Source organism: Micromys minutus, assembly GCF_963924665.1.
Source record: "Micromys minutus genome assembly, chromosome: 7".
Classification (NCBI taxonomy): domain Eukaryota; kingdom Metazoa; phylum Chordata; class Mammalia; order Rodentia; family Muridae; genus Micromys; species Micromys minutus.
In genome coordinates this window covers 68,763,710-68,774,119 of record NC_137976.1, presented here as the reverse complement: position 1 = coordinate 68,774,119, position 10,410 = coordinate 68,763,710, and the positions used below count along the sequence as shown (strand labels likewise).

At 44.8% G+C, this 10,410-nt stretch overlaps 1 protein-coding gene across 1 annotated transcript in view; it reads right to left on the bottom strand.

Annotated features, from left to right (window-relative positions):
• Window positions 1-220: 220 nt before the first annotated feature.
• MASP1 (MBL associated serine protease 1) overlaps window positions 221-10,410 on the bottom strand; it is a gene marked incomplete at its 3' end in the record, with an annotated part of 68,221 nt that continues 58,031 nt past the window's right edge. The window contains exons 12-16 of the mRNA XM_080919092.1: window positions 7,748-7,861; window positions 5,740-5,925; window positions 2,755-2,822; window positions 751-850; window positions 221-411 (exon numbers count right to left, since the gene is read on the bottom strand). Coding sequence (XP_080775218.1) covers window positions 221-411; window positions 751-850; window positions 2,755-2,822; window positions 5,740-5,925; window positions 7,748-7,861 — 659 coding nt within the window. The remainder of the gene's footprint in view (window positions 412-750; window positions 851-2,754; window positions 2,823-5,739; window positions 5,926-7,747; window positions 7,862-10,410) is intronic.

Sequence of the window (10,410 nt, the reverse complement as noted above, 5' to 3'; positions counted from 1 at the left end):
CTGTCTGTCATTACAAAAATCTTAAGTGATGGGTCCTGGATCCAGTTTTCTGCTTTGACCTGCTCTGCTATTCGGCCTCTATAAAGAGCAGGGAACACTTCCTGATATCACCCAGGAACGGGCAGCGGAGCCTGAGGACCAGGGGAAGACAGGTTGCTTGCATTCACTGATCTTCTGTTGGTGACTGACCATACAGCAGGTGCTGGGCTGGGATCCGAACTTAGTTCCTTACCCCAGTGACCCTCTGAATCCAGTCCTTGTTGGGATAGATGTAAGAATAAACTCCGTAGTGATCTTTCTTCCCACAATCTTCACCCCAAGACACCACGCCCACTAGGTACCATTGGTCTCTCTCTGCATCTTTGGTCACCATAGGGCCGCCAGAGTCACCAGCACAGGCATCTTTACCCCCTAGATGAAAGGGAGATACAGATAAAAATAGCCCTTTTCCCTGAGCAAACCTGTGTCTGACTTGTAGTTCAGGCAATTGGCCACTAGAGGGTAGAGCAGACCAGTGGATCCAAACCTGTGCTCTGTAGGTCAGGCAAGAGGATTCCAGAAAAGTGCTGGTTCAGGAAGGGATGCCAACAGTTTTGCATTCCCCACACCTCTTCTCTCCCTCTCCCTCCCCCACCTCCTCCCTCTCTCCCTCTACCTTCCTTCCCTTCCCACCCCCCTTCTCCCACTCTCATCTCTGCTGTCCCATCCCGGGTTGACAGTGCATGTATGGCTGGCGGGATTTTGTCTTACCTTCCTTTTCTCCGGCGCAGACCATATCCTCAGTCACTTTCTTCTTCGATGGGGTATAGGCCTTCTGGCAGGTGTCGTAGCTTACAATCGGGATTTCAATCTGGAACACAAAGCTGGGGTTGGTTCTCACACCCAACTGAGGAGTCCTTGCTGTTCTGACAGCTCTGAGTGGGCCTCCAGCTAACCTTACACTTGGTTTCAGGAACTGCTGTGTGGTACAGGTAAAGGCTGAATGTTGAACTTAAGGCTCGTCTTCTGCTACAGCCTCAGCCACAGACCCTGGTCAAGCAGCTTTGCCTGACTGAGACTCACTTAACTTGTCTGTAATAGGGAGACAATGCTTGCCTGGCATATACCAACTTCAAATATGACAAAATATAAAAGAACCATGTCAGGTTATATATACTTCTTCCCTCTCTGGAACCCTGTGCATGTGACTTTAAGAAAGAGAAATCTTTCTTAGACCACCGAGATTCCCATACCTTATCTTATTCCCATACCTCATGGTTTTGGATTTTGTTTTTGACAAACTAATCACAAGCGGTTTCTCAAAGAAAATGAACGATCAAGTTCCTTGACAGTGGATAGGTGGTAAGTACTCTATACTAAGTATTTTGAAAATTAAGAATGTTATCTTCTTTTTTTAACACATATGTGGGTTTGCCTGCATGTGTGTGCCACATGCATACCCGGTGCCTGTGGAGGACATTAGATTCTCTGGAACTTGAGTTACAGACATCTGTGAGCCAACAGGTGGGTACTGGGAATTGAACCTGGGTCCTCTGCATGACTAACTAGTGTCTTTTACAGCTGTCTCATCTGCCTGCCCCCCAAATGTACTTTGACAGCCTATCACCCTTGTCTTCCCTCACCACAAGAACCGAATGGAACCTGTGCTCCGAGCACAAACCCTATGTCGGTTCTTGTTATAAGGGAACTATATAACTATATAGTCCGTGAAGATTCTCCTTGGGCTTGTCTTCCCAGGGGAGTGGGGACAGGAAGCCATGTCACAAGGACATGCTGTCAGCATGTGCTGGAGTCCCCGACTAACTACTATTGATCATACGGGTATTGTCCTTTGGGAAGCCATCTTGAACCTTCAAGATGATGTCAGATCTCCCTGTATATCCTGGAGCACCTTGTCCCTCTTCATCACCTTTATTATACCGTAACTACTTCCTGTCTGTCCCTTGTGACTGTCAATGTAAGGAGCCCAGGAGCTAGGTCACTCCTTTTGCCTCCTCTTTTCCCTGGAAAATCTTGTAGCTGGTTCACAGGTGACAGAAGTAGTAACCACTTGGGAATAATGGATGAGAGAACAGATAATTGCTACAACTTCAAAAATTTAAGCTGTGATGAAAATCACACATGTTCAAAGATCTCAATATGTTGAAGGATTTAAAACCCAGGCCCATAATAGAACCCAGGAATGTCAGAGCAGAAAATTTAGTAAGTTTGATGATATCTCTAATCTCCTTCACCTCGAAGGGTAAAGTGAGTCTTTCAGGGACTAAGGGAGATACCAGGGCCCCATACTTGGAGCTATGGCTCCTTAGGTCAAGTTCAGGATTCATTGCTGAAATTATAGGGGTGTGGCTTTCAAGTGCAGTGGTCAAGTTCTCTTTTGCCAGGACTGTGCTTCTTGGAGCCTGGCCTGCTCTTGCTAATTTGGTATGCCGTCTTCATGTTGTACAGATGAATCATTAGCCTGCTGGGTACCCACACTTGCTGTGTTCTGGGAGAATTTCTGTACTCTGAGGTTTTTTACAAGCTGCCAGGCATATAAAGTGATATTTAGAGACTGGAGACTGTGACCAGTTAAACGAACATATTGAACTTTCTGAAACGTTGAGTCCCATTAAATTTTGGAGTTGAGTCTGGCCCCTGTCTTCTATTGTTTCCTTCCTCCAAGTCTCCAAATCCCAGGGCAGGCAGTATACAGCAGGGGGCGTGATACATGGTCAAAAAATTATTGCTTGTAGGATATAAATTAAACCTCACCTCCATCAGGTTCTCAGGAAACCTCTGTAAGAACTGCTTGCCCCAGCCGCTGACAATGACCATGGTTCCTGGAGGAGATGACGGTGTGAGGAGAGAGGCGGAGGTGAATGTGCAGAAGATTGCCCTGCCAATTGCATCATCCTCTGCTGGAGGAGAGAGGGCTGAATCTGCTACCTCAGAGAAAGGCAGCCGGCGAGGAGGAAGAGGTTGGCAGTTGCTGCTGAGGTTGAGAGCATTTGCTCCTGTGATGGAGAACCTGGTTTCTTTGTCTACCCCACTCTCCTGGCAGCTGGCAAGGTACTGGAGGCTGTGTGAGGGCTGTGATTTCACCCACCCTGTTTCCCGTTAAGTCCACAGTAGTGTTAGGTATAGGAAGAAGGTGCCTGGTCAACAGCTATGAATAAACAAGGAGCCCAGCAGAGTCAGCAACAGGTCCCTACATTTTCTCCCTCTGCCTTGCTTTAAGCCTCAGACACCACATCCGTGAAATGAAGAGGTGGGGTTTGGTAACTAGCCATGACATCCTATAAGTTCATGAAATCACAGATTTGGGGACAACGTGGAACCGGGCTACGGGTAGAGAAAGCCACTGCATTATTATTTAATAAGGAGCCTTGGGTACATAAAACAGGGTAACGTTTAAATTCTGAAACCCTCAACCATACTTCCACATCTGCATCCAATGACATGCTGTGCCTCAGCCTTTCTCCTGCCTTCCTTCCTTCTTCCCCCCTTTCTTCCTTTTTCTTTCTCTACTCTCTTTCTTTCCTTTTTGCATTTTATTGGTTCTTTTTTACATGTTTCATTCACAATGTATTTTGACCATATTAATTTCTTTTTCCCCTCCTTGCCAACTCAACTTTGTGAATTCTCATCTTTTCCTTTTCTCCTTTCTTTCTTTTTCTTTCTTTCCTCCCTTCCTTTCTTACACCCAACAAATCCAGTTTGTTTAGTCTATGTTACTCTTGGGTATGTGGCTTTACACTGGAGTGTGGTTGACCCTCGAGAGGCCACACCCTTAAATTAAAGTAACTCTCCCTTTGGAAAAAGCTATCAGTTGCCAATATCTCCTCAGTTAGGGGTGAAACTTTGTGCCTCCCTCCCTCCCGATGACGAGATTTTGTCTGCCTTGGGCTTGCAAAGATCTCATGCATACTATCACAACTCCTGACTTGTCACGTGGGCAGCTGCTCTGTTATGTGCAGAAGACACCCTCTCTGTAGGCATCTGTGACTTCTGGCTTGGACATTCTTTCTGCTGGCCACTTCTGCCACAGCGATCCCTAAACCCTGGGAGGAGGGGTGTGACGTAGATGTCTCATTTAAGCCCAAGCAGTCCATAGCCTCTTATTCTCTGCAACTTTCCCAGTTGTGGGTCAAGTTTGGGTTAAACTCTATCTTCTGAAGAAAGTTTTTCCGGTCCAAGTTGAGAGGTGTAGTAATCTATGGGCATAGTGGTAAGCCGTGCCAAAAAATGTCCTCCAAGGCCTCCAGGGGGGGGGGCATAAATACGTTTGTGAGTGCCAGGAGTTGGTACACGTGGAGTACACAGTGCTTAATTCATCAGAGCCAGCTTTACTTACACATTTCCTGCTAGTTCACTTCTCTGAAACACTTCTCAGATTTCAGCTCTCTCTCTCTCTCTCTCTCTCTCTCTCTCTCTCTCTCTCTCTCTCTCTCTCTCTCTGTGTGTGTGTGTGTGTGTGTGTGTGATCTTTAAGCCTCAGGAAATGAGTGAGGATATGACACACTGAATTCCAAGGAGAAGGAGGCCAGCTGGCCTGGGTTGGACATGTTCTGTTTATGGTATTTTGTTTTAATAACACAGGCAGCCTGCTGGGGTTTTGTGTCCAGTTTAGAGGTGAAGGGCTTCTGCTTACTGAGGCTGATGACACCCTCAAGATGGCTCACCAGGAAAGCCAGCACTGTGACTGGAACTGTGCTGGCAGTCAACTACTGTCCCTTAGCTGCAGCGCGTCCTGCCACCATTTATTGGTGGTGTAGTGCCGGGGACTGAAGCTTGAGCCCAGAGCACACAAGGCAAGCACGCTATTGCAAAGTTTTGTTGCCAGCCTGAGCCACACCCCAGGTCATCCTTCTCTCTCTGTGCTACTTCATCGTGCTGGGGGGGGGGGGGGCCACAGCATGAAATAGCAAGTTTTCTGGACTAATAGGGTTTTCAGAAAAGAGAGACACTTCCTACTCTTCTAGGCCTCCGACTTAGCCTGCACCAGGCTACACGCAAGAATTTCTTCCTGCAGGTACATCTCTTCTCTTTCAGAATTTCTTCTTATGTAGCTCACTAATGCTTGATGCTCAATTCTCTATTATAGTCACTAGGTTGATTTTCTGTTCCTATATAGAAAACACAAATGCCTGTTTAGCTTGTGCCTAATACAATGTGTGTCACCATGAAATTAGTTCCAATTTTGTTTTTGTAGGGGAAGCAGTGGGGAAAAAAAATCACACGCACTCTGAGACGAAGTGTTTTACTACAGCCTCAGTAACTCTGGAGAAGACTACCTTGTCCTTGCAGCTACAGTATAGGATGTGGTCAGGGGAGAGATGCCTGTGCTGGCTGTCTTTGTGCCAACTGATACAAGCTAGAGTTATGAGAGGGGAGGGAATCTCGGTTGAGAAATACCCTCTATAAGACTGAGCCATAGGCAAACCTGTAGGGCATTGTCTTAATTAGTGATCAAGGGTGGAAGGCCCAGTCCACTGTGAGTGGTGTCATCCCCTAGTTAGTCCTGAGGTCTATAAGAAAGCAGGCTGAGCAAGCCATGAAGATTGAGCCGGTAAGCCGCACCCCTCGATGGCCTCTGCATCAGCTCCTGCCTCCAGGTTTCTGCCCTGCTTGAGCTCCTGTCCTGACTTCCTTCAGTGAAGACCAGTGATTGGAAGCCAAATGAACCCTTTCCTCCCCAGGTTGTTTTTGGTCATGGTGCTTCACCACAGCAACAGTAACCCTGACCAAGACAGGTACCTTCAGTGGACGGATGCTCAGGCAGACAGACAGGCATCACAAAGTCATTCAGCCTTGGGCTCTCTGACAGTCTCACCAGACCCAGGTCATTCTCAAATGTGCTGGGGTTGTACAACGGGTGGAGTATGATGTTCTTTACATGCAGATGCTGTTCGTCTTCGTCTGAGCGGCGTCTCCAGTGCTTTCCTGGGCCACAGAAGTTGTGTGAGGCAGGACTGCAGTGGATGCTTGCTCCCTATCAGCCCCAGTCCCATCCAGCAGCTGGTCCAGCCTAAGTCTTTCTTTCAGCTCCCACCCTCTCAGCCATCCTGTCCTACCTCCCACAGCCCTCGTAGTCTCATGGTTCCGCCTCTGACCTTATCAACCAGAGGTCTAGTTGACCATAGTCACCCTTTATTGTCTATGGCATACATTGCCTGCTTAATGAAGCCTCTCAGGCACTTCAGTAGAGGATCTCCCTATGTGATCACCCAAGCTGAGAAAGAAAGAGAAAGTATATTCTCTCTCACATGTAGATCCTAGCCTTGGATAGGCTTGGATAACACACGCATGTGTAAGTAGGCAAATAAATGTGCAACGAACAGGAAACTAGAATGGGACCCACGCAACCAGAAAAGTCTCTAAGGGGTTTGGAGTAAGGAAGACAACAGAACACAGTGAAATAGAGGACTATTCGGAGTAAAAAGGCATGGCAGAGAGATAGAGGTGAGCAGGGTGAAGGTCGAGAACCAACCAAATCTCTCTCTCTCTCTCTCTCACACACACACACACACACACACACACACACAAACAGACACACACACACACACCTTTGTAAACTACTTTTAAAATAGAATAGTAAAGAAAAAAATAAAAATAGAGCTATTTATTCTGATGCTATGTTTTTGATTTTGCAACAAAAATTGTTTGTTTATGTTTGTGTGTGTGTGTGTGTGTGTACACGTGTGCTATTCACATGCACATGGGTACCTGTGGAGGTCAGACAGGGTGTTCTGGAGCTGTGGTTACAGGTGGTTGTGAGCTGCGACATGGAAGAAGAACTCTGGCAGGAGCTCATATCTGCTGTGACACTTTCTGCTCCTCTGAGACTGGTTAGTAATGCATGTTGGGTCACAAAAGGAGAATTTTTAAATTCCAAAAACAAAGTTTTAATTGCTAAAGATCTTGATGTGCATTACAAAGATTCTTTCCTGTTGGGGATTGGTTCTAATGCTTTGTCCTAATTCTGCTCCCAAAATCACATGGTAATCTGCACATTCGGGTGCTAAAGGAAGCCTGCCCCCAGTTGACTCTGATTGAGATATAAAGTTGCCAACAGCCAAAGGCTGGGCAGGATGATAAAGGCAGGACTTTTAGATTTCGAGGGCAAGGAACAGTGGGAGGAGAAAGAATCTCCATAACTCAGAAGCAGAGGGATCAAATTTAAGAGCTGCAGGAAAGAAAGCTACCAGCCATGTAAGTATTTGGGAAAGTGGCCAAAGGGGCCACCCCTCCTCCCAATTGGGTCTGAAGTAGCAGAAATGAAATGTTGATTTAACAAGTTGATGCAGGAAAGTTGGAGGGGAGAATAAGTGCTAGCCACGGGGAGGCTTAGAAATGCTCAGGCATTGAGCTAGTCAAGGCATATCAAAATTAGTTGGTGTGTGTGTGTGTGTGTGTGTGTGTGTGTGTGTGTGTGTGTGTGAATTCACAAATCCAGAGAGCTCTTGGATGGGTGCAGCGCATGTGTGACCCGTTAGGAGCCAAAGTAGTTTCATTAATTCACAGCTACATTTCCCTACAAACTTCCATGACTCAACTATCCCTGCTTCCCTCTTGCAACAGACTCTGTTCCTGTTATAACATTTTCAGGCTGCTATGTGTAGCATTAGTTCTTAATTAGACCCTGGCAGAGCATTAAACTGAGTTGAGCCAGCAGGTGGTCTTCATTCTATGAGGAGAGTCTTAAAAATCATAGCAGCTATTCTAAGAACCATAGCTGGCCTTAAAAGTCTTGGCCTGGACTCACCCATGATAATTTTGAAATCAGAAGGGCTGAGCAAGTGTGAGCTGTGTAGGGTTGGCTCTTCTGGATCAAGTGGGTGGTGGAGGCAGTGAGCAGCCGTCAAAACCCAGTCGGAACCTGAAGAATAGAGCACACACATCTGTGTCCTACACTGTCCCATCCTGACACCCAGTGAGTCAAGCTCAGGTTCTTACTGCTACACAAGAGCACTGTCTAGGACCACATTTTCCTTCTGGTCTGCAACTTCTCCCAGGAGCAGATTGTTTGCCCCAGCCCTCATTACCCCACCCACACCCAGATATAGCTTGACTCCCAGGAGGGCTGCCACAGCCAGGCTCACAAATCAGGCACCATTGATACCATCCCACACTCAGAGACAGCCTGACCCAAGATGGCCCAACATAGCCAGGTTCACAGGAGGGACGGGCTCTAGTCAGAGACAGCAAAGCCAGTTAACACCTGATATAACCAGATGGTTAGAGCCAATCATAAGAACACAAGTACCAATGTTACTTGGTAGCATCAGAATCTAGCTCTCCCAACACATTAAGCCCTGGATACACTAACACACCTGTGAAGCAAGATTATGATCTAATATCCCGTCCTGTGAAGATGATAGAGGATCTTAAAGATGACATAATTAACTCCCTTAAAGAAATACAGGTGAACACAGGTAAACGGGTAGAAGACCTTAAAGAGGAAATAAATAAATCCCTTAAAAAAATAGAGAAAAACACAATCAAACAGGTAAAGGAATTGAACAAAATGGTCCAGGATCTAAAAATGAAAATAGAAACAATAAAAATATTAGCAAAAGAGACAACCCTGGAGGTGGAAAACCTAGGAAAGAAATCAGGAGTCATAGATGCAAGCATCACAAATAGAATACAAGAGATGGAAGAGAGCATCTCAGGTATAGAAGACACCATAGAAAAGACATTGAACAATAGTCAAAGAAAATACAAAGTGCAAAAAGCTTCTAAGGTAAAACAGGAAATTCAGGACACAGTGAAAAGACCAAACCTAAGAATAATATAAGCATAGAAGAAAGCGAAGAGTCCCAACTCAAAGGGCCAACTAATATCTTCAACAAACAATAGAAGTACACTTCCCTACCTAAGGAAAGAGATGCTCATAGACCTACAAGAAGCCTACAGAATGCCAAATAGATTGTACCAGAAAAGAAATTCCTCTTGTCACATAATAATCAAAATGCCAAACAAACAGAACAAAGAAAGAATATTAAAAGCTGTAAGGGAAAAAAGTCAAGTACCATATAAAAGCAGACCTATCAGAATTACACTAGACTTCTCAACAGACACTCTAAAAGCTAGAAGATTTTGGGCAGCTGTCACACAGACCTTAGAGAACACAAATGCCTGCCCAGGCTGCTATAGTCAGCAAAACTCTTAATTAACATAGATGGAGAAACCAAGATATTACATGTCAAAACCAAATTTACACAATATATTTCCATTAAACCAGTCCTACAAAGGATAATAGAAGAAAAACTCCAACGCAAAGAGGGAAACTACACCCTTGTAAAGGCAAGAAAGTAATCTTCTTTCAACAACCAAAAAAAGAGAACCACACAAACAACAAAAATAGGAACCAACAACATCTTTGATATCTTTAATATCTCTCAACATCAATGAACTCAGTTCCCCAATAAACAGACACAGGCTAACAGACTGGATACATAAACAATGTCCAGCATTTTGCTGCATACAAGAAATACACCTTAGTGAAAAAAACAGAGTAAAAGGCTGGAAACTTTTTTCCAAGCAAATGGTCCCAAGAAAAAAGCTGGAGTAGTCATTCTAATATTGAATAAAATTGACTTTCAGTCAAAAATTATCAAAAAGATGAGACATTTCATATTCATCAAAGAAAAAATAACTATTAAGATAAACCCTCAAAAAAAAAAAAAAAAAAAAAGATGAACTCTCAATTCTGAACATCTATGCTCCAAATGCAAGGGCACCAGATTTGTAAAAGAAATGTTACTAAAGGTCAAAACATATATTGAACCTCAGACAATACTAATGGGGTACATTTCACCAGTCCACTGGTGAAAGTGGGCTTTCACCAGTGGACAAATCATGGAAACAAACTAAAAAAAGACACAGTGAAACTAATAGAAGCTACGAATCAAATGGATTTAACAGAGTTATACAGAATATTTCACCCTAAAACAAAAGAATATACCTTTTTCTCAGTACCTTATGGTACCTTCTCCAAAATCTACCATATGATCATACACAAAACGAGCCTCAAAATGTTCCCAGGACCCAACAGAGATGACATTAGCTGAAATACCCAACAGTGGGGAGAGAGAACCTGAAGAGACCACCTCCAGTAGATAGGCGCGGCCCGCAGTTGAGGGATGGGACCACCATCCATCTCTAAATTTTTAACCCTCAATTGTTCTTGTCTAAAGAAAATACAGGGACAAAAAAAAAATGGAGCATAGACTGAAGGGAAAGCATCCAAAGACCATCCCACCTAAGAACCCATCCCATCTACAGACACCAAACCCAGACACTATTGCTGATGCCAAGAAGTGCTTGTAGACAGGAGCCTCATATAACTGCCCTCTGAGAGACTCCACCAGCATATGACTAAGACAGATGCAGATACTCACGGCCAACCATTGGACTGAGCCC